Consider the following 27,234-nt stretch of genomic DNA (forward strand, 5'->3'; position numbering starts at 1 on the left):
TGACCTTTATCTTGCAGGGGACATGGTGTACACTGACTCGCTGTGCCGGGTCCATAGAACAGAACGTAAAACCCTGTTATTGTTAGATAACTCACAAATTTTGGACGGGCACCTGTAGATAAATGCTTGACGACGTCAGAGATGGAAAAAAACCTTCATCTTGGCACAGGATTGCTGTAACAATCTCCAAATAGACTACAAAAAATATAACACATGGGCTTTTTTTAAAGTTGGAAACACACTTTGGTGTTGCTGGTCTCTCAGCTGCTCCCGTCGAGGGGACTTGGCAAGTTTTACACTGTATGACCTTCCTGACCCAACCATCCTATTTTAACCAGGATTGGGACCAGCACATCATCCAGTGGCTGGGGTTTGGGCATTGCACCAGAAACCTACCACTGAGCCAACAATGTCCGGGAAACACACTTTATTACCCTGAATTATTGCATTCCTCATACAAGGTGTGGGGCAGGGGTGGCTCTGTGGTTAAGGTGTTGGACTACTGATCAGGAGGTTCACAGTTCGAGCCGTGGGCAGCCACTGTAGGAGCCTTCAGAAAGGTCCATCACTCCCAAGTGCCCCGATACAATTAGGCGCCAAGGTGGCAACCTGACCTGACCTGAAAATGACGGATATATCTCCAGGGTGGGGTGTATCTGTCGCCTAATCCTCCACCCTTTCAATATGAGGTGTGAGCTGGGGCCAGACTGACTTGGCATGCGGTCCGGATCTGGACCGGATCTCAGACTTTGAGAAGCCTTGACCTACAGGATATTTTATTTAATCTCATTTTGTAAACTAATAGCTCATAGATTAGTTAATAGAGAAATAATTTTTTGAATATCAGCAATATTCCTTTGTATAAATGTACATACTATTGTCCAAATGTTACCTAAATATTTTAGAGCAAATTTCCCACTAGAAAAGCTAGAAGAGCTTTAATTATCTTTGAATAATGCATTTCCTGAAATTTTAATGCCAGCAAGGAAAGCTGAATATTTAAATTTGAGGGAGGTAAGAGACAGAAGCAAGCAATAAAGCTGCAGGAAAACCAAGGCATCGGTGTATCTATGAAAACTGACGCAAATTTGAAGCCAAAGCATGGTCACACAACTTAACACAATGATAGCCCACAAACGGTACAAAGCACAGGCATAATAAATTTCCCACACACTATAACTTTAAATTTGTGGGAAATGATTTCAATTTTGAAAGCTGTGAATTTTCACCATCCCACAAATGTAACAAATCAACATTTTAATGTAATAGCAACCGCTATGTAGTTTGTATGTATTATGTTTGTGGGATTTTATTATTAAACACTGCAGATTTGTATTACTTTGGCTTATTACATTTTTGGAATGTTATTATGTTGGAACAAGCCACACATGTTTTTTTTTTTGTTTGTTTTTTTCGCAAAACTCATTTAACGTAATTAATTAAAAACATTAAAAAAAAATTATTTTATTTTTTAAATTAAAACAGGATTAAAAGCATAAAGGAAATTATTACAATGACAATAAATGCTGCTCTGCAACATAGAATGTTTTCTCTTTTTTACTAACAAAAAAAAAAACACATTTAAATCTTCGACAAGAGTAACATAATAATGTGCGATTGTGCAATGATAATTGCAATAACTTTGATAATTTAAATGCATATGCATGAGATTTAAAACTAGCTAAACTTTAGTTCTCAACAAACAAAAGTACCAAACCACAGCAGGCTTTCACAGCGTATCATTATGTGAGCCTGAAAATGACCGGGTACTATGACTACAGAGGCAGTTAAGGCTACACACAGACGATACTTAATCACACGGCCTATCAAACTATGCAGACTATGCAGCATTTGGTATAAGTATAGGTATATCCACATTCATGCTGGTGTGTGTGAACTTATAAGAGGCATTAGCATCCTGGACTGCTGTCTAATCCCACTCTGATCCCAACGAATATGAGGATGAAGCAGTCTTGTCACACAGAGCGAATCTCACACACCTGCAATGGACTAACGTTTAAAATTACACAAAGCCCAAATGAGAGCTGGTTGACTCAAAGCCTTTTAATAATGTCCCTAATAACAACGTCATAGAGTTTTGACAAAACACCTAACGATAGGACAGTGATTTGTGTGTGATCTGATGTGTCTGATGTTGCACCTGATGTTGAACCCAAAGTGGCACAAAACAATCAGTTAGACTTAACGTTAAGCACTATTGTGTAAATAATTAAAGCTTTACAATTGTCTACACAAACAGTACATGGCTGTTGCATTGGGATTTAATATTGCATAATGGATGAATGGTTTGAGCTTTAAGCATTGTTTTTAAAAGAGCATGAGCTCATCAAAAAATCATGAAGATGTGGGATGTTGTTGGATTTTGTCCAGTTTAAAACAAGCTAAGGTACAAATGCGTTTTTCACCTTTAACCCCGAAAACCCTTGCCTTCATAACTTTTCATTTAATTTCCATTCTACATTCCACTGCTACAAATTTGTAAATGTAAGGATATGTTGTTTGACAATAATAAAAGATCCAGAAAAACACTTATATAAATGTTAATTATATGCTTCATGCTATTGCCTCATACCTGACATAAGTGCACATTTGCCTTATACCTGACATAAGTGCACATTTTTTAATGAGTTTATTTGTAGATGTATTCACACTTTTTTATGGACGAAATATCAATATAAAGGATATACATTGATATTTTGTGATTTTGTCCATAAAAAGTGTGAATACATGTACAAATAAACTCATTTAAAAATGTGCACTTATGTCATATTCACTTATGCTTATCTCTACTTTTAAAAGTAGACCCACACACTCACACTCATACACAAATTATTGCTCTCAGTGCAGTCTTTACTCACATTGGAGTCCAGTAGGTCGATACTGTCCAGGCTCTTGCTGCGGTGGATTCGGCCTTTGATTCTACGCAGTGACGGTTTGCCCTGCACTGAGCCTTCTGATTCAGCCACTAGAGAGATTTCTGGCGTGGGGATGAAGCCGTGAATTCTAGGGTAGTACCTAGGAATAAGAGAAACAAGCAAAAGAAATTATGTTTGGAACATCTACTAAATGAACAAAGCTTTAAGTCAAATAAGTCATATCTCAGGTGAGGAAAAAAAAGAAATACTTACACAGCTGGCCCGTATTTATCTTTTTCGTGTTTGGGGAAAATCCTGTAATTGAAAAAAAAAAAAGAGAAAGATGTCAGATTTCAAAAGAAAACATATTGTAACAGAAGCCACATTCAAGTGAAACAAATGTGTTTATTTTTTTGTTAATGCATTTTCCTTTTAATAATTTCAAATGGAGTGCATTTTATTGAAAAATTTAAAATTAAATTCCACATAGTTTAAATTATATTTAGACATTACATAAGTAATATTTATATGTATATTTATACATAAATGTGTACATTCAAATAGGGTTTGGATCATGTGGAACTGAATGTGTTTAATATGATATGATATGATATAATATAGAACACCATTGTTCACAGAAAATGCACCATAGCGTTCTATTCTGTATCATGATGGGTAAAAAAGTATGTTCCTGTTGCTCTTTAAACTACATTTTAAAAATGTATCCGCAAATACTCTACATATTCTTTTATATTATAATTTCATATTTTTTAAGTCATTACGCTCTTTATGATATTCTTTATGTTTATAATATACTGTACATAAACCTCTCTCTCTCTCTCTCCCTCTCTCACACACACACACACACACACATGCAATAAATGTCTTAAAAGTATTGTAGTTCTGAAGTCACATTCATCGTAAACAAAACCATAAAGATTTTTTTTCAAGAACAGTTAAATAGCTTGTCCTACTGTACAACCACATATGGGTGAAATGTTTTATCCTCCTAAAAATATATAAAATAATAACAATACACCCTCTCTTGCTAAAAATTCAAAACCTGGAGATTTTTTAAAAATCATTTTACTTATAAACTGCAGAGCGTTTACACACAGTATAATATTGTCCACATTAACAATGAACAGCCAATATATCAGAAATAGTGTAAGCACCACTGTCAAAATAAAATTACATAATGGGCTCCCAGGGGATGTCAGTTTACATATTGTGCCTTAAATGCCCCCAGGAAAAGAAAACAAACCTGTGGCACTAGCTGTTCGAAGATGCAAAACTAAAACGAGGATGTAAAATTTATGTTAAACAATTCCCTTGTTGCATTCATATCCCACACAATAATTTTCAGATGTTTATTCAATTCCTTTCATCAACAATTCATGTCACAGCTGGTCCTTTTGGACTTCAAAGCATCTCACATGCAAGGCCACACATAAATCTCAGCCCTAAAATGTCCACTTCATTATTATAGAAACCAAGACACTGCAGAAAAAGGGATAAATTAAGAACATACATGACCAACAAATGGCCTTCTGGGTACAAAAATAATTAACTACAATTATATAGATAATGGTTAGTGTTAAATATGTGGTTGCACAACTGCACAATCACAGTGAGAACAAAACAACTAGTGAGATTATCTATAACAAAAAAGTGCATCTCCATATAATACTTGTAAGGTCAACATCTATTTAACTTATCTGGTTTTTAACCCCTTTAGCTCCCAAGCCCTACTAACAACGTACCTTGTCTATTAGATGATACTGTAGTTGTAAAATAAATCATTATAGTTACTAAATAATATTGTTTAAGATAATATGCTGTGACCTTAATAAAGGGCTACTGCAGGGAATAAAATAGAGAAAGTCTCAAATATACGTAATTACATAATTCCTAAGAATACGTTTTTAATCTATTCCCTCCAGTGGTGGTATAGCGTCACTCTTAAACACAAATCTGTTTTAGTATATTGGCAAAGAGGATCCATTTTATATGGCAGAGTAACTGATCCTACAGATTTCTAGCCAGAAAATACAAAAGAAATTTATGTGAATTTTAAAAGCCTCAGCTGTACCGTAATCTGGGTTGTAATATGGTAAGAAATAGAGGAGGACCAAAGAAGCACAGAAATATGTAAATAAGGAGCAAAAAATCTTGAAGAGAAAAGAAAAACAGAGAACAGAGCGACCTTGAGTTCACCTTTATCAGACGTATGGGCTAAAAGCCTCTGGGAAAAGGCTAGTGGGGAGTCATGGTTGAACAGGCCACATTATGTTCAAAAGGAAGTGGCGACATTAATAACAGTACATAAAAAATGTGTTCTCCAGGCTAATCCTAGTGTATTAGCTACAATCAGGCCAGTGACATATCAGTCCAATCAATGCTAAGCAAATGCCTAATATAGTTAAAACACAAACAAAAGCCAAGAGGCAGTCAGTGAGAAAGTAGAGCAGATCATACATACAGTACAGCACGCAATGTCTTCTTGTACTCCTCACACAACCATCAGGTATAATTAGCCTAAGCAATAACGGGTGCTGCTTAAAGAGCAAGTCAATACGTACTGTACTGTCACAGACAATGCTGCTCTCTCATAATTCTCTCATGTATACGCTGCCATCAACACTACGTCTATTGAAACAATCACAAGAATTACCATAACTCTAGCTACAGACAGATCAGTACAGCCCAGAGGGTAAATCTGGTTGAGAGAAGGACATTGTGAAGCAGTGCAGTCATGTGTATTATACCCTCACGATCCTTGTTCAGGAAGGCAGGTCTAGTTAGCATTCTGTTCTGTACAGTTAACTTCTGGTTAATTGCTCAGAGGCTAATGAAGTTCACAATGGTTTAGAGCGAAAATATGGGATGATTAGGTGCAAAAATGAAAAACACCAATGTTTGGGATGACTATATACACAGCTGAGAAGGCAAGTGCTAATGCTTTACATTATTTTCTTATTATTACTCTTGTTTATGAAAGGTTGTATCGTAATGTAGAAACAAACACGTCACACAGATTTAAGCAATGGCTTAGACAGACTTTTATAACAGAGTATGTATATTCTAAAAAAAAAAAAATGTGTAAATTCATTACAACAGGTTACAACTAATCTCTGGGATCGTTTTAGGGCTGTGGGGAGGAGGAACATCTGCTGTGTTATTATGTCTCAGGGAATGGCTTCATTCTCACAATTGTCTTTTCTCCATCCTCTACAGGCAGTAAGTACTAGGGCTTTCAAAAAGCCATTTTCACTAATGCACTGATCCAGAGCAAACTGGACAACACATTTTACATTTAGAACAACATAGCATCAAATTAGCTTTCGTCAAATATTTTGACATTTTGACTAAGTACATCAGTAAATATGGGAACATACTCATTTGGCTAGGATGATATCTATAATATCTCTCTTATGCTCATATTCTTAGAGTAATTCTCATATGGCAACAGTCTATATATGGCTACCCTCTAAACGTGCTAATGAACTCTTTTTAGTAATCTTCACTTTCTTCATCAGAAGACTCTTCCTGTGTGTACATCCTTTACCTCTTTTCCAGGTTGGACGTTCTGAGGTCCTCTGGTAGAAAGTGGACAGATATAAAATCCCAGGCAGGGAGGCTCACCTAGGAACAAACCGAATGTAGCAACTCAAAGTGGAGAAATTAAGTGCTCTCTGGTGGAGATTTAAAATAACTGATTAGCTATGCTGAAATTGCTTAAAGTTATTTATTAGCGCAGATAATATAAAATTAAGAGTCTAGCTTGTCTGTTAACAACCCTCCTTAAACCGTGTTCATGTAAAAGGTCTATAGTTCAGGTACGTTGATTGTTAAGTATGTCTTTTAATAACTGTTAGAGCTGTAGTACAACACTGAGCTATTGAACCTTTCTGTAAAGCAGCCAAAATAGCAACAATTTTGTGTTTCACAGCCTATGAATAATTAACAAACATGCTGAATACCAGCACCTAAACATCTTATTGGAAGGATTTTTTAGCTGGTTTCATATGCTTCACGATCGTTTTTAACGTGGTGTGAATTTTACTGCTTTTTGTTTTTTAAGCTTTTGGTGCTTATCATGGTAGTGACCTTAGCTTGACAGGTTGATGTTCACTGACTGATGGTTCAGCATATGGCCTTTGTTGCTTTTCATTTTTTAAATGCCCTTTAAACATCAGGGTTAAACTACCCTGTTTTAACGAATCACCAAATTTAATATAAATACTTATTAAATTTATTAAAATAATTACAATTATTATTATTATATAATTATAATTACATTTTATAATTATAAGAAAATTTAAGAAAATATAATTTTTAGAATACTTAGAATAATTTTTAGAATATGAAAAGTCAGAACATACTATGTAGTGTTCATAATTTTCATTGATCATTTAAGCTCAACAAAGTGCATCTGAAATGAAAAAAAAAAGACTATTTGTTTCTATAACACAGTAGACTAACTTTGGTAATCCTTAAAGTCACCCTACATCACCCAATGTCAAAGTCATACCAACATTGTGCTTTAGTGGTTTGTAATTGAAATCTGGAAATAATGTTGCATGTTTTCTCACCTCAAGGAAAAGATGCTTATCTATGCTTGATGTAGCATAGATAAGCATCTTTTCCTTGAGGTGAGAAAACATGCTGGAAGGTCACAAACCTTCAACTTGCTAATGTGTTCTAAACAATACTTTACTATCTAAATAATACTTTACTATTAAGTTTATTATGTGAGTTTTATAATATTATATTTATATTTAATAAATATTAATTTACTTTCCTAGTGGTAATTGAAAACTAGATACATTAAAAATACTAGACCACAGCAGAATAAAAAAATAATAATAACAAAGTTAAACAAATAGCTCATACATTTTATTTTTTACAATTAATTTATTTTATTGGGGTGTAAAAATTTTAAATGTACTTTGATAAAGATTATTTAAAATATGCTTTCTAGTAAATATATCTGTTGTCCATTTTGAAGGTGAGGCTTCACAAATCTTAGTGGTCATTACTGGGGATTAATTAACAACTCTTAAGCCAAAGTGTGTGTAATCTGACTTGGATTATTTTCCAAAAAAGAAAGAGAGGTCTCGGACCACTTGTATTCAGCAAAAATTAGGTGCACTAGTGCTAAAGTTAAGCAGATTAAACTTAAAGAGACAGATAGTATGAGACACAGACAAATGTGGAATGGTAAGAAATAGATGACTGCACACTGCATAGAAGATATTTTTTTTCTGTTTTTAAATGAAAACGATACATGTTGGAAAGACTGCATGGTGGTGAAGAAGTGACACAAAAAGCACATATTAATGCAACAGCCTTTTTTATTTGGAACATTTGAGGAAATCCACATAGCAATGAAATGGCTTGATGGTTGATGGTCACAGTGATTTATGAATTTATGAAGTGAGAAAAAGACAGATGAGTACAAAGAAAGCATAAACAAACAAACAAACAAACAAACAAAAATAAAGAGAATGGCATTATACGAATTTAAAAACAGGGTCCAGCATGGTTAATGTGATGCAGCATCAGGACCAGCTATAAGCATCATCCTGTGTCCAGCTAGTCTTGTGTAAACACTAGGCAGTCAATCAACAATGTTTTTTTTTTGCTTTGTTTTGTCGCACACACACACTCACAATACACACAGGTCCTACAAACTGTTCAAGCCTGTAAAAAAAAAAAAAAAAAATTGCCATGTATTTGGCTTCGCCACTGAAATACATCAGAGTATATGTGCAGAGAGTGTGCATGGCAGCCTAGAGCGCCATCCCTCCATCCCTCCCTCCTTCTTCCACCATCCTATAGGGTGCATGGCCACCCGCACTCAGGCTTATACTCACCACATATGCTTCCTCGGAGGCAGACTACGATCTCGGTTGTAGGCTGTCACACCTAAGGCCAGCTGCATAACAGTTATGTATTTCTGATAGTTCACCATGGTATTGCTCGCTGCTTTGCAAAAAAATAAAAATAAAAAATAAAAAATAATGATAATCCGAAACCAAAAACAAAAGCACAGGTACCGCTAGATCTGCGCTCTCCTTGCTACTCTCAGGCGTCCGCTCCTGGCGCGTCTTCCTCGTTCAGCATCATCTTCACCATCACCATCCTCATCCTCATCATCATCACAGCGCCATTTCGAACTGACAGGACAAACACTCCCCGAGGAGGAAGCGAGCGAGTGGAGCCATCAGACTCTCCACACCGAATCTCCTCTCTCTCGTTCTCTTTCTCTCTCTCGCTCTCTCAGCACCGTACAGCTACGCGCGCGCACACACCGCCACTGCGCTCGGTGTTAGCCCGGAAATGCACATTCTACCCTCCTCCTCCTCCTCCTCCCGCCGCGCGCGCCACTCAGCTTAACGCGGTCTCCCTCACACACACACACACACACGCCTGCTTTTCTCCGCAGCGTCTAAGCACCCATCCACTCGCCAGGGAGCTCTGTGTGTGTGTGTGTGTGTGTGTGGTTTCTAAAATGTTTCTGCATGTGTGTCTTTTTCGGGATTTGTATCGACCTCGCATTAAAGCTTAAAGGAATATTTCATCTTTTTTCTTGTCTAATCTGTCCTGTAGCTTAACTTGGATTACATGACCACGTATGGCAACTCGAGGAAAACTGTGAGTGTAATCAATGTTTAAAATAATGACATCACTATTACATGGCGGCTTAGTGGTTAGCACTGTCGCCTTCCACTTCCAGGGTCAAGGGTTTGATTCCTGCCTGCTTGGTAGGTTTCCTCCTTGTAGTCTGGTTTTCTTCCACACTCCAAAGACATGCAGATTAGTCTGGGTGCCCTGTGATGCATTTGCACCCTGTCTCGGGGTCAGGGGTAGCTCAGTGGTTAAGGCATTGGATTTAGTGGTTTAGAAGGCCACCAAGTTGCCACTGTTGGGCCCTTGAGCAAGGCCCTTAACCCTCAACTGCTCAGATGAATAATGCGATATTAATGTAAGTCTTCCTGGATAAGGGTGTCTGACAAATGTCGTGATCTACCCCACCTCCTAAGTCTGCCCTGTATACAGGCTAACCAGTATAGAAGATGAATGAATCAATAAATGAATGTCAGACACACATCATCAAGACAACAGTTGAGGCAATATCATTTGGTTTGTCCAAAATGACCCAAGATCACATTTTTAACTGCTTAAAAATTTACTGTCATTTCTAGTGGTCACATAGTTGTTTTTTCTTTCACTTAATTACCTGTCTCTGTCTCTGAGAGACCCTTACTCACTCACCCATTGTCTATACAGCTTTATCCTGTGTACAGGGTCACGGGAAGCCTAGAGATATCCCAGGAGACTTTGGGCATAAGGCGGGGTACACCCTGAGCAGGGTGCCAATCCATCACAGGGCACACTCGTACACACACTCATTCACACACTACGGTCCATTTGGAGAACGCCAGTTAACCTAAACTGCAGGTCTTTGGACTCAACCTGAAGGAAACCCACCAAGGACAGGGAGAATATGCACACAGACCCAAGGTGGTAATTGAACCCTGAATCTGGAGGTGCAAGGCGACCATGCTTACCACTAAGCCACTGTGCCGCCTCTATAAGAGGCCATTTTTCATTTTTAAGGCAAAGACTAGCCATAACTTCCCATATTGTGCTGTAGTAATACAGTAAATTACTTTTGTTTACTTGTGAGTTTCATGTACTATCCAACAAAACTGGAGGTACTTTCCTAGTGAATCTTTGCAAGGAACGATTATACAGATTTTACACTTACTCACTTATTGTCTGTGCTGCTTAATCCTGTAAACATGGTTGCGAGGAGCCTGGAGCCTATCCCAGGAGGCTTACGGCACAAGGTGGGGTACACCCTAGACGGGGTACCAATACATTGCAAAGATTTTACAATTTACAAAAAAAATTTTTCATATATGCTGACTGATGCCCCCAACAGGTGCCCCTTAGGTTTTCACTGTCTTAGCTTGGTGGACACTAATCTAGAGCATCCATGAGCTAAGTACGTTTTTGTTCTGTATTACATGTGTTGGGTGGTGGGGTTGGGGGTTGCATGATGGTAGCGTAGTAGTGGACTTTTATTTCCAGGGTTAAGGGTAAGGGTCGCGTCTGTGTGCATGGATTTGGCATGTTCTTCCTGTTCTTAATGCTTTCCCTCGCACCGTCCAAAGATAAATACATTATATTTTTTAAATTGTCCATATTTCCCTGGAATAGCGACCCAGTACAGGATGAGCAGTATAGAGAAGGAGTGAGAAAGTGAGTGGACTGCATGTTTGTACTGCATTTTATAGTGTAAATAGCAGTACAATACAGTATATGCAGCTACTTGGAACATAGAAGTTATTTTTGACATTGGGGGGTGTTGGTAGCTTCAATTTTATGTTATCTGTGTTTTCTGTCTTTACATGCTCCTAGTGTCCTTGTGGCACCATATTTCTTACCACCCTTTAAGGGAAGGTTCTGAAGTGACTATTTCCCTCTGGTGGAGAACTGCTCCTAAATAGGCACTTTTTCATTATGAAGTTTAGGTCTTCCTTAAGATAGCAGCTTGGCCCCTCTTGCTGAGACAAGGACAGACTTTAAGTTATTGCATATGGGGTCTAGACATAGCCTGATAACCCACTTCTGAAAATCCCATAGCTTCAGCAGGCCTAGGGGAATTACCACTGTGGTTGCTATCATAAGTTGACAGGTACTCTGCTTGGTGTCCTGGCTGAATCTGATAAGCAAGCATAATAATATCTAGCACACACTAAGGTAACAATGTAGCTTCAGCAAAGAAGTATTTCTCCTGAAGAATGGAGTAGTTTGAATAGATGCTATTGTTTGAACAGTGAGGTCTACCTTTTGCATTGTACCACTGTTCAAGAAAGACCAAATTACTTGGGTCTTAAGCCTCATGACAGTTAGAGATCAGTGGCTATCCTTTGTGTCCCTGTCTTTTAGTCAACACTGACCAAATGTTTTCTGTACCTGACTGCTCTAATAAATGATGCTCTAGAGCCGGCCCCATAGTTAAACAAGGTCTGACAGTATGAGTGTCCTTGCCTAAGCTACTGAATTTACTACTCTTAATCTTAATATTCTTTTAGACAGACAAAACAACCTATAGAAACAATTCTTTCTAGGTTCTGGTCTTATCATAAAGTTTACTGTTGAAAACTTAATGAGTACCAAGTAATGTCTGGCATACCACAAGGCTCCTGTCTAGGGCTTCTGCTTTTTTCTTTATATATGCTACCTCTGTAATGGATTGGGATTTGGGAAATTTAGAAACCGGGTCAGTAACTTTGGGCTCTTTGTCTGCTGACCTCCATGCATGGCGGGCTGTTGTGCACTGGGTGTTCTACTGTGGCCAGGACTGACTTTTTCAGCAATTTGTGCTGCATTGGGATTGGGCCAGACAGGCTAGTCCTTTGTTCCTGTGGGCATTGGTGAGCCTTGGGAGCCCAAGATACTGTCATTAGTTTATTGGTATATACAGAAATTTAAAATCAGTGTTAATGTTTTGTGGTGTTAATGATATGGCTAATTGGTATATAAAAAGAAATTGCGAACTGAGGTAGAACACAAGTGAGGAGGCTGTCCTCAGCTTTAGAGAAAAGATTATCTGCAGCCACAACTGTTGTCATAAGCTGTTAAGCAGATAACTGCTCCATATTGTTTACATGCTGAGATGTGAAAAGGCAGTATATAATAAACATACAATATGAAATAACTCTTCATCCTAGCATGCCTGCTTAAGAAAAATATCTGCCTCTGGTGGTTGAAACGCACGAATTAGAAAACATCTTCATTAAAAGTTACCATTAAGTTACTGTTTACATTTCAAAACATGATAATTTACATTGCTCACTGATATAGACAATATATAGACAAATATAATCAAACTTGTCAACCAATTCATATAATTTAAATAAGTTATAATTAAAAAAAAATAATAATAAAACAGACATTTAAGGAGTGTCATTATCATTAAACACCTATTTTCTGCATGTATGGTCTTTGCTTTTATTATTTATGTGTAGGTTTGACTAGTCATGAATTTATCAATATTCAAAAACCAAATTGGTACTTTGTACTTCTAGATCAAATTATTTTTAAACTATTCTAAAAGTTAGTGAACTCCCTTTCTTATGTTAATAGACTGCCATAGTTATTCTGTGCAATCTTCATCCCTGTGAAGTATCCCAGCCTCTTTGTTGCCTGTACAGTATCTGTGGCTGCCTTTGTTCTGCTGCCTAAAATATTCAGTGTGGAACCAGATCCACAAAGATTAGATTCATTCTTTACAAATATGCTGTGTAATGACTGGACAATATACGTAACAAATTGTTAAAATGTATGCTGTCTAAAAAAAAAAATCTTAGCTGTGTCTCAGCATAAGAGTCAGTCAGTCAGTCACTGGATAAAAAGCTAGGGCTGGAGGTTTTGGATGGAACATTAAACAGAAATAGTTCATGCTGAATCTATTTCAAGGGTGAGAGTAATTAGGCTTGTGACGTCAAGCTATAGCAGTCTGCAAGCATATGGCCTAGTATTTTACTTCACCCAATCAAAAGAGATTTAGAAAAACCTTTTTGCAAATGAGATTATACAGTAATTACTGCAGACAGCATGAGTAATTACTTCATAGGTGACTGAGCAAAGGCGTATAGCTATGTGTCATTACCGTTTCATTTAAATTGCAATTGCGTTATTATTGTACCTCAACTTTATTCCACCAAACTATAGAAATTAGTTAAAAATGGACTTAAAAATTGTCATTAAATGTGATTATATTGAGAAAAAAAAATACAATAAGGTGCTTGGCAAATAAAACCTTATATTGTAAATCATTGAATCTTTTTGCTTTAGAATACCATAACAGAAACATGGATAAATAAAGGAGCATGGCATTTCGTTTATGATATTTAGAGCCCATATATGCTGCACTGATTCTTAATTTGTGGCAAAAGCCAAATAATTAAAGCACTAGTAGCCAATATGGCTATCATTCATTCATTAATACTGTGCTTATTTGGTTTAAGCTGGGTTAGTTTCTAAAACTATTAAAATATTACTTCAACATTTTTTATAATGCATTTCTTGACCATACACAAACCTGCATGCCTTGCCTGCCCAAAAAAGTCACTATTTCAAAGGAGTCAAAATATTGTGCTGAAAGAAATAAGTATAATGAATAAAATAATAATAAAGAAATTAGAGATTACTGGAACTGTGTTAAGAACCCTTCAACACATTATTAAAACCTGGAAAGATCGAAGTGAACACTCAATTACTCTGTGGTCGCACAAAATCATTTCACTGCATATTGTACTCTGTATGATTGTGTATGTGACAAATAAAATTTGAATTTGAATTTGAATTAAAAAAAAAAAGTGTTTAGAAAAAAATGAGCGAAATCACTTAAACATTTAGTGAAGTTGCATGATAAAAAAACAACAGTAGGAACATATATGTTTAATAGTTAAATTAAGAGCATTTCCATAAAAACAGGGTTAGCTTAGTCGTTAAGGAATTGGATTATTAGATAGAAGACTGGTTCAAATCCCATGACCACCAAGATGTCCCTGTTGGGCCCTTGAGCAAGGCCATTAACCCTAAACTGCTCAGGTGTATAATAAGATAAAAATGTAAGTTGCCCTGTATAAGGGTGCCTGCAAAATGCCTAAATGTAAATGTACAAACACAATGTAATGAGAACTCAGGATTAGGACTAAACAGTTGTGTGGTCATGAGAAAACCACTTGGTAGTGAGGTTAATTAGAAAAAAGGCATTCATTTGCTAGGGAGAAAAATATTTTTACTTTTGAGCAATGAAAAAAGGTCATATGGTCTTATGAGTCTACATTGATCTGATAGTGATGGGAGCATCAGGGTAAGAAGGGAAGCGCATGAAGCAATGCACCCATCATGGATAGTGGCCATTCTACAAGCCTCTGCAGGCAGGGTTATAATCTGGGGTTGCTTTAGTTGGTCAGCTCTAAATTCAGCAAAATTATGGCAATAAAATGAAGTAAACTGATGACCGGAATGTACTGAATTTCCAGATTATCACATTAATGGAGTTTTTCTTACCTGATGGCACAGGCATATTCCAGGACTCAAATTGTGAAAGAGTGGTTCAGGGAGCATGAGGAATCATTTTCCCAGATGAACTCATCACCACATTGTGTGATGTAATCAAAGCTAAATCTTCTAACCAAAATCTTACAATAAGGATTTTTTTTAAAAAGACTCTATATATAATATTTATTACATAAAACAATATAATTTTGAATGAAATCTAAACATAAATACCTATAGAAGCTGAACTGAAAACCTCTCTCAGGAAGGAGGAATCATTTTCCCAGATGAACTGGTCACCACATTGTCTGCTGTAATTAAAGCTAAATGAATGAATGAAAGCTTAGTGTGTGTATTTGTTTGGTCAGGCAGTGTATTTAGGGCCGCTAAAGCCCAGACACCAGAAACTATCATTCTGGGTCTGTATATACAGTAAATGGTTAAACAGCACCGGTTCACAAGCAGTGTTCCTTCTGCAGTCCACGGCAGCCTCTCATACATGCACACTTTTCACTGCACGCGCATGCACCCAAACACACCCCCATCTTAAGAAAAAAGCAAAAGCAAGGTTTGGCTGTTTAAAATTGGCCAGATAATTGATTGCTTAAAAATTCATTGATTGCTAAATGATTGATAATTGAAATTTTCGGTTCTCACTTAAACCTATGACTAACCAACACATTTTGAAAACACAGGCAATATGTTTACAAAAAACAAGCCTTAAAAATTTGTTCTGTATTTTTTGCTCCTGCTGTGATAAGAACACTCGGTATTGTATACAGTGGGCTGGTGTAGCACTGCATAGATAAAGCAAAAAGGTCCTTCTTTAGCATCTTTATTATGGGTTAATGTATTTGAAATGGCTTAATTATGGCATTATGTGTACATGGTAAGGCTTTATGTTTTATTATTTTGCTACATTAATGCTATTATTATTATTATTATTATTATTAGTGCCATATTAAAATATTTTGTCTGGTTCCTCAATCTCATGTAGAATTCAGTGTGTTAAATAGGACAAGCGTAAAATGCCCTCCTTCCCATGGCCTATCTCTGCTCCCTGGTTTTCTATGTGGAGGAAAAAGAGATCAGGAATCGTTTGTAGGGCTCAAAGCCGATTCCCTGAGGCGAGAGCTGGACCTGAGCCTTAAGCCCCTTCTCCAGCTGGAACAGTGTGATTTATGGCTTTTTGCACCACACAAAGGAGATGCCAGGAAGGTCTTCTCCACATGAGTACACTGCACCAGTGGAGAACACAATCAGGCTTGGCCACATGCTATAATATCACATACATTCTAATGCACACACTTCAGTGCACAGCACACGTACACACACAAGTCACACTTCATTGCTGTCGCAGTGCTCTCTCTCTCTCTCTCACTGTGTGTTGCGAGGTGAGTCATCTCTCTCTCTCTCTCTCTCTCTCTCTCCCCTTTACATTCCTCTTCTACTCCTCTGTTAATCTGACAGACCAGAATTTCAGTCTAGTTATTTTTAACCAATAAGGACCTGAATTCTGAAAGCAGACATACACTGTATAAGGTACTTAGGTTCAACCGCTAATGTACTCCTGTAGCTGCGTATTGGTTTTGGCTCTTCTTTTTGCATTAGAAGTGAAATCTGTGAAAGCATGTACTGTACACCTGATTTAAATATCAACTGAGCCTGTTTACATCTTACACATTAGCATAGAAATACCAAAAAATGATGAGTATATTAATTTTCTTAATATAATCATTAATGTTTTTAATGTGAGCTAAAGAATAAGACCAGGTAGACCAGGCCTTGCAAGTAATTTGCGCCCGCTGAGTGAGGCCTGGGGCTATGATTTAGAAGAGCATGTTTGGTTGAAGTCAGCAAGAAAGTTAACAACACCGGACAGGCATGGACAGAGTGAAAAAACCCAACAGATAAATATTGTAGCCTTTCCTGCAATGCTGGACCTGACATAGCGATTAATCTTTTTTTCTATTCAGCAAGAACATTTATGTGTGTGTGTATGTGTGTGTGTGTGTGTGTGTGTGAGAGAGAGAGAGAGAGAGAGAGAGGTTCTCATGGTTAAACTCAGACAAAAAGGAATAGGTTAAGGCTGAATCTGGTCCATATCTACACAGAGAGATTCACATACAAATATCAACATTCATTCTGTTTGATGCATCAACAGTTTGTATAAAAGTAATCTATATTTTTTTGAGAGTTGTAGAGTGACGTATAAAAAAAAGAAAGAACAAAGTGTTTTTCATATCTGGCATGTCTTTATGTAAAAAAAAAGAGACAAATTGGATTTATATTAAGATAATACCTTCCAATAAACAGCACAGTGTATTGTGTCAGCAGCTGAGCACTTCTGATTTCATGACCCTGTTTATTCGATTGCGTCACTGAATTGTAAAGGAAAAAGCCAGCTTAGAAATGCTGGTACTCACAAGCTGGAACACTGCATCTCTTTCACCTCTCTCAGTTGTATCCATAAGCATGTTTTTCTGCTGTCTGTGCTTTCTTGAATGTCTGATTCATTCAGCTTGTCTAGCTCTTTACTTTATGTCTATGTGTGTGTAGCTCTATCCTAAATATGACCAAGATAACTGTCTGAAAGCGTCCTATTGTTGTATGTGCGTGTCAAAGACGAGACTTTTGTCCTAAGATTTTGTTACCCCTGTTTTCTCCCAATTTGGTCAGCTTCCAATACTCCTACACACAAGCAAGATCTTCACCAATACACAGCATGGGCGGGTGGAAGTGTGAAGGCTGACATGTGCTTCCTCTGAGCCATGGGAAACCAGTTAACTGCATCTTTTTGAATTGCTGCCTATGCTAAATCGCAAGGTAGCGTGACACACTCAGGGAAATGCATTATCTACTATATTTCATGTACATTGAAATGCAGTTAGTCAGAGAAACCCATCACTGGTTAGTGTTGCTGGGATTGGAAGAAGCGAGAGTGTGGCATCCTTCCCACAAAGAAAGCTTAAGTATTTTTTCTCCATTTGCTCCAGGACATGGATGGCTGTTGCATTGTCTATAAACTGTGAGTTTAAATTCAAGTGGAAAGCACACTTGTTTCTGTTCCATCACTTGGCAGCAAACAGTTTCTACTTTAATTTTACAGTCTTTATATTTTTATATTTAACTAATATCCCAGTCCTGTCCCCCAGCTCCCTGGAAAACTCTGCCTTCTTTTTATGCCTATACTGTATACACATAAGAACACAAACACACAAATCCTCTTCTAGGCATTTGTGCATGCACAGACAAACATTTAACGAGTCAAACACACACACAATGCCACTGTCAGTCCAAACACATTCGCAAGATGGCAAACGATCTGATGCTATGATATATATAAGTTTGCATGTTCTGCCCGTGCTTGGTGGGTTTCCTCCGGGTAATCCGGTTTCCTCTTACAGTCCAAAGATATGTAGGTTAGGCTAATTGGCATTCCCAAATTGCCCGTAGTGTGTGAATGTGTGTGTGTGCCCTGCGATGGATTGGCACTCTGTCCAGGGTGTACCTTGCCTCGTGCCCTGAACCTCCTGGGATAGGCTCCAGGTCCCCGCGACCCTGAATGCAGGATAAAGCGTTATAGAAGATGAGATGAGATGAGATATTCTATTTGGCTTCAGGAAGGAAAATGCAAAAGCAACCCCCCTCTAAACTCAATAAATGCCTACATACAGTAAGCAAAAATGTATGTCGAGGTAAGCAACCTTATAATGGTGATGTAAGCAAGTGTCCAGAGCTAAGGGCAAAAATTTTAAATGACCTTGATGACTGGATGATTCTGTGGTACGTGGGACTAAAAGCAGAATTTAATCAAATCATAGATGTAATCAGTTAAACGAGGCCCATCTGCCATGCCACAAAGAGCCAGTGGGCTTACTTTAGAAACCGTAATTACATTTGCATCACTCTCGGAGTCATTTCATTTAAAGGTAGTTAATAACCCAGTAGGTGGTTAGTCCCTTGATACATTACACTAAAAGACAAATGAAAATCCTTAAGGTGTCCAGTGTTACTGCAGTTACATATGTAATGTGGAAAATACCAGTCAAACCGCTAAAGCACATAAAAAAAGTCAAATTTAGTAAATAAGAAGTTGCAGCAGAGGAAGAGCTGAAAGTATGAGAAAAACCTGGTCTGAATCGTTTTAAACCAAATCTGTTCATACAGCGTAAGAAAGAGAGCCGCACCACATGATGTAGTACTGAACCCTGACGCAGGGCTTCTCAGGGGGTCAATGAAACAGGAGTTGTGAAGGTGCTTGTGACATGCGTGGGAAGACCCTCCTGTTTGGAGATAGCATGGGATTATTCATCAGGGAACTCAAACGGGAACAAAAGAAAAATGAAAACACAAAAATGAACAGAACTCCGCCTTTCACACGAGAGAACGGCTCTGAAAACTACTAATAAAAAACTATACAGTTTCAGGGGCATTCGCCCTTACCGAGGGAGAGTTTGGTGTTTTAACACAATTAACGCAAACGGAGAGCGCACGCTTAACTAATGCGTGTCGTTTTCTCTCTCTCTCTTTTCCTCGCTCTTATTCCCCCTCGTTGGTTTGTCTTTGGCCCTGATACCTTACCGGTGCTACCTCAATGATCGCACGAAGTGCCGCAGTATCAGGACCCTTAAATAAACACGCCGCCAGGTGTGTCGTGTCCAGGCTGCTTGCCTTAAGGCGGCGTTGCCTGGCAACCGTGTGTCTATGTGGCCACGCATTTGCCTGTTCAGAACTCCGCGGGGCAGCAGCCTGTGGATCCGCCCATTCTGAACAGTACAGAGTATTTATGCCCCTTGTGAGACCCGCGTCGTTACACATCGTTATCACTGACCAAAATCCAAAAATGACAATGTAATAATATTGTGTAACAGAAAAGCATTACTGCTGTATACATTTACAGTATATACACTCACTGAACATTTGATTATGAACACCTGTAGAGATACTCATTTAAACCATTTTTTTTGATCAGCCAATTATTATAAAGATATAAATTGAAGATAAAAATTGTGATTTCAGTCATTTTTACCGTTGCATCAGTGTTGGTGCTAGACTGGCTGATTTAGGGATTTCTACAAATAGCAGTTCTGTGGACAAAAACACCTTGTTGGCCAAATTGAGTTGAGCTCACAGAAAGGCTACAAAAGACTGTAAGAAGATCACAAGGAGTGGAGTAAGGCTGGAACCAGTGCATCATGTTTTCTCATGTCAAAAATAAACATAGTCATCTACCAGGAGATTCTAGAGCTCTACGTGCTTCAGTCTGCTGAAAAGCTTATGGATGCTGATTTCCTTTTCCAGCAGGACTGAGCATCGGTCCACAGTGCCAAATATGCTATTATCTGGTTTGCTATCAAAGCAACCTGGTCTTCAATAACGCCACAGCAGTACCACAGACTGATGGTTTCCATGGCTTGCCACAGTGATAAAGTAATTCGTGTTAAAAGAGGCCTGACTATACGTAGGGTATAAATTAACATACTTTTCTGATTCTGAAAAATGTCATTTTTACTTCTTGGACATTTCTGTATCCTGAAAATGTTTTTTTTTTTATTAATCTTAAGAAATTTCTAATACTTTAAGATTGTGTGCCTTTAATTTTTATAAGCTATAGGCTGTAATCATTTAAATTCAAATAAAAATGCTTAAAATATTAAACTTTACATGTAATAAGTCTAGAATGTAAGAGAGTTTTGCTTTTTAAATGAAAAAAATCACACTGTAATTTATTAATTAAAAATTTGACTTTGAGAATTGCTTTTATCAGGTTAGTATTTGACATGTGAAATTTAACATTTTGCCACACATGACGTAATGCCTTACCGTGTATCAAAGAGAGGATCTGTATATAAAGGTGGATAGCACACCGTACCCTCTTCCTTGGAAAAAGCATTTTCCTGACTGTTAGAAGGCAGATTTTGTTCCTGCTTCTTATTTTGTCTGCATGAGCCAGCTATGAAGGACAAAGGATTGATTAGAAGCACAAAAGCAGACTTGCTTTTTAAAAAAAATATATATTAAATATCGATATATCAACTTGTGTGAGTGCTGAATACAGAAAATAAACTGAATAACTAACAATATATCATTTTTGTTTCAAACTTTTATAAGTTAATATTTGTACATTTCTTGTATGTTCAAAGGTACTGCATGGTCTTAATACAAGTCCACAGATCCATGAGTTGATCAGTGTTATAGAGGCACTACAAAATCTATTTTCTGAAGAATAATATAATTGACAACTTATCAAACTATTAATCTGTTTATTGTTTTTTTTATTGTAATTTTACCTAATACAATAACTTAATATAAAGGCTATTATAGATAATCCTAGGCTGTGCAGTTCAATAAGATAAATTCTGCTTGCTTGTGGTCTCAATGTTGAGCTTTTAATCTGCTCAGTGGTGTGGATTTAGGTGGCCATTTTCTGCCTTAGTGGCTTGTGCATGTTTAATGTGATTTCCTCTCCATGTCTATTGTACATAATAATTGCAAATCTCTAATTTGTCCTTGAACACCCACACACAAAAGCAAGTACATCCCTCTAATTTCGGCAAACATTTTTATAGCATATCTTCTCAAAGAACAATACGATAAGTGATAGTATACCCGGACATCTTTAACCAAGTCACATGTCCTATTTATCATGTTCATGTATTTGTTAGTGGCCAAATATCTCCAGACCTGAACCCTATTGAGCACCCGTGGGTCATCCTCAAGCAGGAGGAGGCGAAGCGCCATGTGTCTAACATCCAGCAGCGCTATGATATCATTATGGAGGAGTGGAAGAGGATCCCAGAAAAATCATATGCAGCTCTGGTGAATTTCATGCACAGGAGGATTAAGGCTGTGCCAGATAATAATGGTGCTCACATATAATATTGACACTTTGGACAGAGTTTTGATATGTTCACTTAGGATGTTCTCATTTTTGTTGCCAGCTATTTTGACAATAATGGCTGTATGTGGGTTATTTTCAGAAGACAGCAAATCTATACTGTTATACAAGCTGCACATTGACTACTCTAAAATATATCCAAGTTTTATTTCTATAGTATTGTCCCTTGAGAACATATAATAAAGTGGTTGCTGAAATGTGAGTGGTGTACTCATTTTTGTACTGTAGTTTAAGACCTTGTAATTCAAAGAATTATCTGGCTCTTTTTGACTGATGTATTTAGTTTTCATATTATTAAAATATTCCAACCAATAAATACAAATATGAAAAGTTTGCATATATAAAAGAAGTTTGGTAAAAAATAAATAGATGATTACATATATAATTGAATGTATATTTGTATGTAATAAAAACAACAATGAATTGTAAGTCATTTTAAAATTTTTAATAAATACGTTTTCTTGGCTGTTTTTGGTTCACAATCACTTTATATTTTAGCTGTGATTGCAATTATGTTTCAGGTGGCAATATAGCACATATATTAACCACTGTACATTATTGTATTCTTCACTTATTGTTAAGTCTTTACAACAGAAACCCATGGATAAAAATGATAAGAAAGGACTTTACAAAAGTTACACACCTACACCATATCACTGTCTAACATTTATTGACTGGAATTAAAATTACTGCCTATTATGAGATGGACTAGTCTTTTGCATCTTCATGAAAGAATTATTTAGTCATGGCTAAACAGAAGTACCTTCATGTCCCAGCAGGAAGCACGTGAGCAGATGAGGAGACACTTCCTCCAGTATGGAGCAGAAGGAGTAAAAGGCATCTGGGCCCTTATCCACTATCTGATCCAAGAAAATCTCTGCCCTTTTTCTACCAGACTTCTGACCTTGTATCTCTGTATATTCACCAAGCGAAACGACCTTCTTGTACAACAGGTATGGAAGCACCTTGTTCACATCTAGTTCATTCAGTAACAGCTCTCTGTGTTGCTTCAGCAGCCTGACAGCCACTTTCTTCTTCTTCCAGCACCCTGCTTTTCTTTCTCCATGCTTCAGTTTCTTGGTCCTTTTCAAATAGCACTTCTTCATGCCGCTTCTGAACATCTTTGTTCGGAATCTTTCCACTAAGATTTCTTCACTAGTTCTGTCCACAATATTTCCGAAAAAATGAAAGCACATATTTTAGCATAAAGGTCTTTCTTGCCCATTAAGGTATGCTTTGCAGACAGAAATTGTCTGGAGAAGGAGTATAATCTGGATAGTGCCAGAATGTAAGCCTGATGCTTACAAACCATAAGAGGATTACCCTTGTGTTAAGTATTGTCCCCCCCCCCCTTTTTGCTCAAGTTAATATGTAAAATGGTATTTAGAAATGTTTTAATCCATCTGTTTAACAACATTGACAACATTATGTATACCTTTCACAGCATTATATCATGACTCTTCTTAAGATTATTCCATAAAGACAATAAACACCACATATTCAGTATAAGGAAAAAAAAAAACGTATCTTGCATTGTACATTGTACATGTCTGTCTCCATGCAAAGCATCAAATTTGTGATCAGACAGTAAAAATAATGTATGACTAGGTAAAAAGTAAATATGCTGGATTGCAATCCAGTGATCAGTTGAGTCAGATTAATTTATCCAAGTTGACCAGTAGATGGCATACATTTCCATTTCATGTACCCCTAATGCTTGTGTTGAGCGCTGACTGGGCCTACAGGTTTCCAACCTTCCAGAGAGCACCTACTGTAGATGTGGGCCACTTACGAAAAAGACACGTGGCTCTGTTGGGCCACTTGTAGCCCTGCTAAATAATAATAATAATATAGTATGTTGTGTTGTGACAACCAATCAGTTGGTGCTTTAATGCTTATTCTATCTTTGTAGTTTGAGGCCTTCTAATGCTAAGGATTTATCTTGCTCTTTTTGGCCGATTTATGTTGTTTTTTATGTCAATAAATTTTTTTAAATATTTAATATCTATCTATCTATCTATCTACTGTATATATATATATATATATATATATATATATATATATATATATATATATATATATATGAACCTATGACATACTTGATTTCAGTTGTTTAAAAAAAGTTGTTTTGTTCAAATTGTAAGTTGTAAGTCCAAATGGCCCAGGTATAATGTATTTAAAAGGGAGTAGATCGCCCATGGTTCTTAAAACAGTAAGTACCAAAAATATGACCCAAGAGCATACAAAGAGCATTTGTAAATATTGCACAGTAATCTAGCATATGTATGTAATATTGTATTATTATATGTAATCTTGTATTAAATATTTTATTGGGAAGTAGTATTGCAGGTATCATATTATTAATACGGGTAAGTATTAATGTACTGTTGTGTTACAGTCAGTAAATATCCACATATATGTGAGTATGAGTTACAGAGAAGAGTTGTAAACTTTTATGGCCATTGGGAGGAAGGATCTCGTGTGGCGCTCTGTGGAATACTTGATGGTGATCAGTCTTTGGCTGAAATTGCTCCTCTGTTCAGCAAGAACACTACGTATATAGCGGGTGAGAAGGATTGTTCAAAATGGATTGTACTTTGTACAGAATCCTCCTCTTCGCTACTACATCCACAGAGTCAAGCTCCATGCCTAGCACAGATCCTTTTTATTTGCCTTGTCCAGTTTGTTCTTATCAGACACCTTCATGTTACCACCCCAACAGATCACAGCGTAAAAAATGCTATCACCTAAAGCCAATGCATTATAGAACATGTACATACGGTTAAAAACTGTGTTTGCATACTGCATATGATCCAAAAGTAACACTTTTTATAACTTTGATGGAAGGGGTCAGATTTTTTAGGAAACTCTGTACCATATAAAAAAAAACTATAACACCGCATTTAAAAAATACATTTTAGGTTAAATGTGTTTGGTTTTGAGAAATTAATGCTTTACAGTTTTAGTTGCACTCACGTGGCATAAACCTTCTTCTTCACGTGCTTATTCGCTTATTTACTCAAAGTGTTTACAACAAACTGTAATTACACAGTTAAGATTTATGACCAGTTGGTTAACCCCATTATGCACATTCATTTTGCAATCACAAAATGGACAATGATAAGTGTGTGCGCATTGTTAAGGCACATTCCCAGAAAATGTTATACTACCACTTGCATCAATCATTATTAACTGTTAAATAATAGCCTACATGCGAAGATTGTTTAATTGCCTTGTTTACCTTTTTGTATAATAAGTGCTATTGAGACATGTTTGTGTCACGTAGGCAGTTGCAGACACAAGTTCAGGTAGGCAGGATTTTATTTAACTTAGCAAACAATGCAAAGACTTAAATCGAGATTACAGTCTAGGTGCAGGCAAGGGTGAACTAAGCAACAAACAACATAAACCGAAGCAGCAATGAGCTAAACAATAAATAGTATGAAAACCAGATAAACATTCGCAAAAAAAAGGCTTGTTGATTACTAGTATTGACAAGACAGCATGTGCCCTTTACAAAATGAGTATGATGTAAAAGGTCTTCTGAGTGTAAATTCTGAGTGTGAATATGACTGTGATTGTTGGGAGTGGGACTTTGTAAGAAGACCTGGCTTAAATGTTGGCATTTGGCAACTTTCTGTAGCCTTAAGTGATGTGTAGGTCATTGGTGGAGCACGATACCCCATTGCCTGGAACACAGGTCTTTACCAATGATGTCTGATACAAATTTCTTTTGTAATTTTGTTAGTTTGCTCAAGGTGTTTTGTCCCATAATTGGTTTCTTCTCAGGAACCAGCTGTCCACTAAGGGGGAATTCTATGCAGTTAGTGTTTCATAATAAAAAAGGTAGTTGGTACCCCAGGAGACACTGACTATGGATGGGTTTGGTTCTAGCCTGCCTGGGGCATTTGTATGCATATTGTACATTCCATGGAGGGAATTATGTTAGCAATATCCTTCAAGCAATTCACTAGACCACAAGCTCAGAGGGGACAAATGGATGTCAATCTTACTGAAACATTGAGGTTTTCGCTAAATGCTCTTCAGATCCCAGATGTGATCTTTTATATATTTTGGACATGTTAACAATCTAAATGATTACTGAGTTGCTCTATGATGGGAAAGATTAATAATAAAATTCACAGTAAGTTCATCATGCCTTTTTCGGCATCAGTAATGTGAGAAGTTTGTCCGCTTGCAGGGTAGATGTCTTAAGGCATGTTTGGTCACCCGTATTTCCTCGTAGTTGCTGTGTAACTCTGTCTGGGACATTTCACATTGTAAGCATTCTTGATTTATGCCAGGAAAGATATGAAAGGGTGAAATTAATTCCAACCAAGAACAAGGAGTAGGGTCCATTGTGTTTACCAATTTTTTCTAGGTTCTTATGGTTTGTACAGGTGATGAGGAAGTGTAAGGCTTTCTCCAGGCAGTGCTTCATTCCATTCTTCCACAGTGAATTTGATCTCATGAGTTCTCTATTGCCAGTATCATAGTTCCAAAGAAACCTCTACCTACCTCTAAGATGGACATAGGCTGTTTTGGTGTATAAGTGAGGTAAAAGGTTACCTAAGCCTCTCAATTGCTAGTTTAGGCAATTGGCTTAATTGCAATGTCTTGTTGCCCTTTTCTGCAATGATCTTCAAATTAAACATTAATAAAAATGGGCAAAGCCTAGAAAATGCTGCAAATACTTGATCATGGTAAGGGCTGGACATTTTGTCACCAAAGACACTTTTCCCTGGCCTACTTTGGGGACTATAATATATCAAGATGTTGTCAGTGTAAGTGATTGCAAATTTTCCCATAATATCCTGTAGGATAGCATTAATCAAATAGCTGGCACTAAAGACAGCCTATATGGCATTATGCCATACTTGTAGTGGCCAACACTTAACAGGACTTTTTGCACCAGGAAAAACTTACCTCTGTTGGTGGGCTTCCTTAATGAAAACCACCATGGCTTGAGTATCTGTGGTAGGCAAAAGGTAATGCAAGAGGTTGTGGTTCCCACTATCATCATATTATGCTTGGATCAGTGTGGCAGGAATCCACTGGCCTAGGTTTTAATCTCAAATCTTATAAGTCTGCCTAAATCATTGGCATTCCAGAGGAATTTCCACTTGAATATGGAATCCCCACATGATTTCTTATTCCTTTCAGGAGATGTGATTCCTTTCAGGGTTATAGGTCAGGAAACACCACTGTGAAACTAGTGGTGATGGTGATGAAGGAGAAACACTTTTGGTGCAGGCCTCTTCTGCTGGACTACATTGTTTACTGTGGTCAGGACCTTTAAAACTGGAAGTTGAGCTCAAATTATACAGCAATTTTGGTCCTCTATGTAAGTGAAAGAAGTTACTCTCCAGT

The 27,234-nt window shown here is 37.2% G+C and overlaps 1 protein-coding gene across 9 annotated transcripts in view; it reads right to left on the reverse strand.

Annotated features, from left to right (window-relative positions):
- tjp1b (tight junction protein 1b) overlaps positions 1-23,060 on the reverse strand; it is an 82,486-nt gene extending 59,426 nt beyond the window's left edge. For 3 of the 9 annotated variants that reach the window (XM_053489518.1, XM_053489510.1, XM_053489502.1), the window contains exons 1-4: positions 22,628-23,060; positions 20,790-20,919; positions 3,150-3,191; positions 2,880-3,036 (exon numbers count right to left, since the gene is read on the reverse strand). In XM_053489518.1, coding sequence (XP_053345493.1) covers positions 2,880-3,036; positions 3,150-3,191; positions 20,790-20,919; positions 22,628-23,060 — 762 coding nt within the window. Of the gene's footprint in view, positions 1-2,879; positions 3,037-3,149; positions 3,192-8,755; positions 9,232-20,789; positions 20,920-22,627 lie in introns of those variants that run through there. The other 6 variants (XM_053489553.1, XM_053489536.1, XM_053489526.1 and 3 more) reach the window with 3 other exon arrangements.
- Between the last annotated feature and the right edge of the window lie 4,174 nt (positions 23,061-27,234).

This window comes from Clarias gariepinus, chromosome 2, assembly GCF_024256425.1.
Source record: "Clarias gariepinus isolate MV-2021 ecotype Netherlands chromosome 2, CGAR_prim_01v2, whole genome shotgun sequence".
Taxonomy (NCBI): Eukaryota; Metazoa; Chordata; class Actinopteri; order Siluriformes; family Clariidae; genus Clarias; species Clarias gariepinus.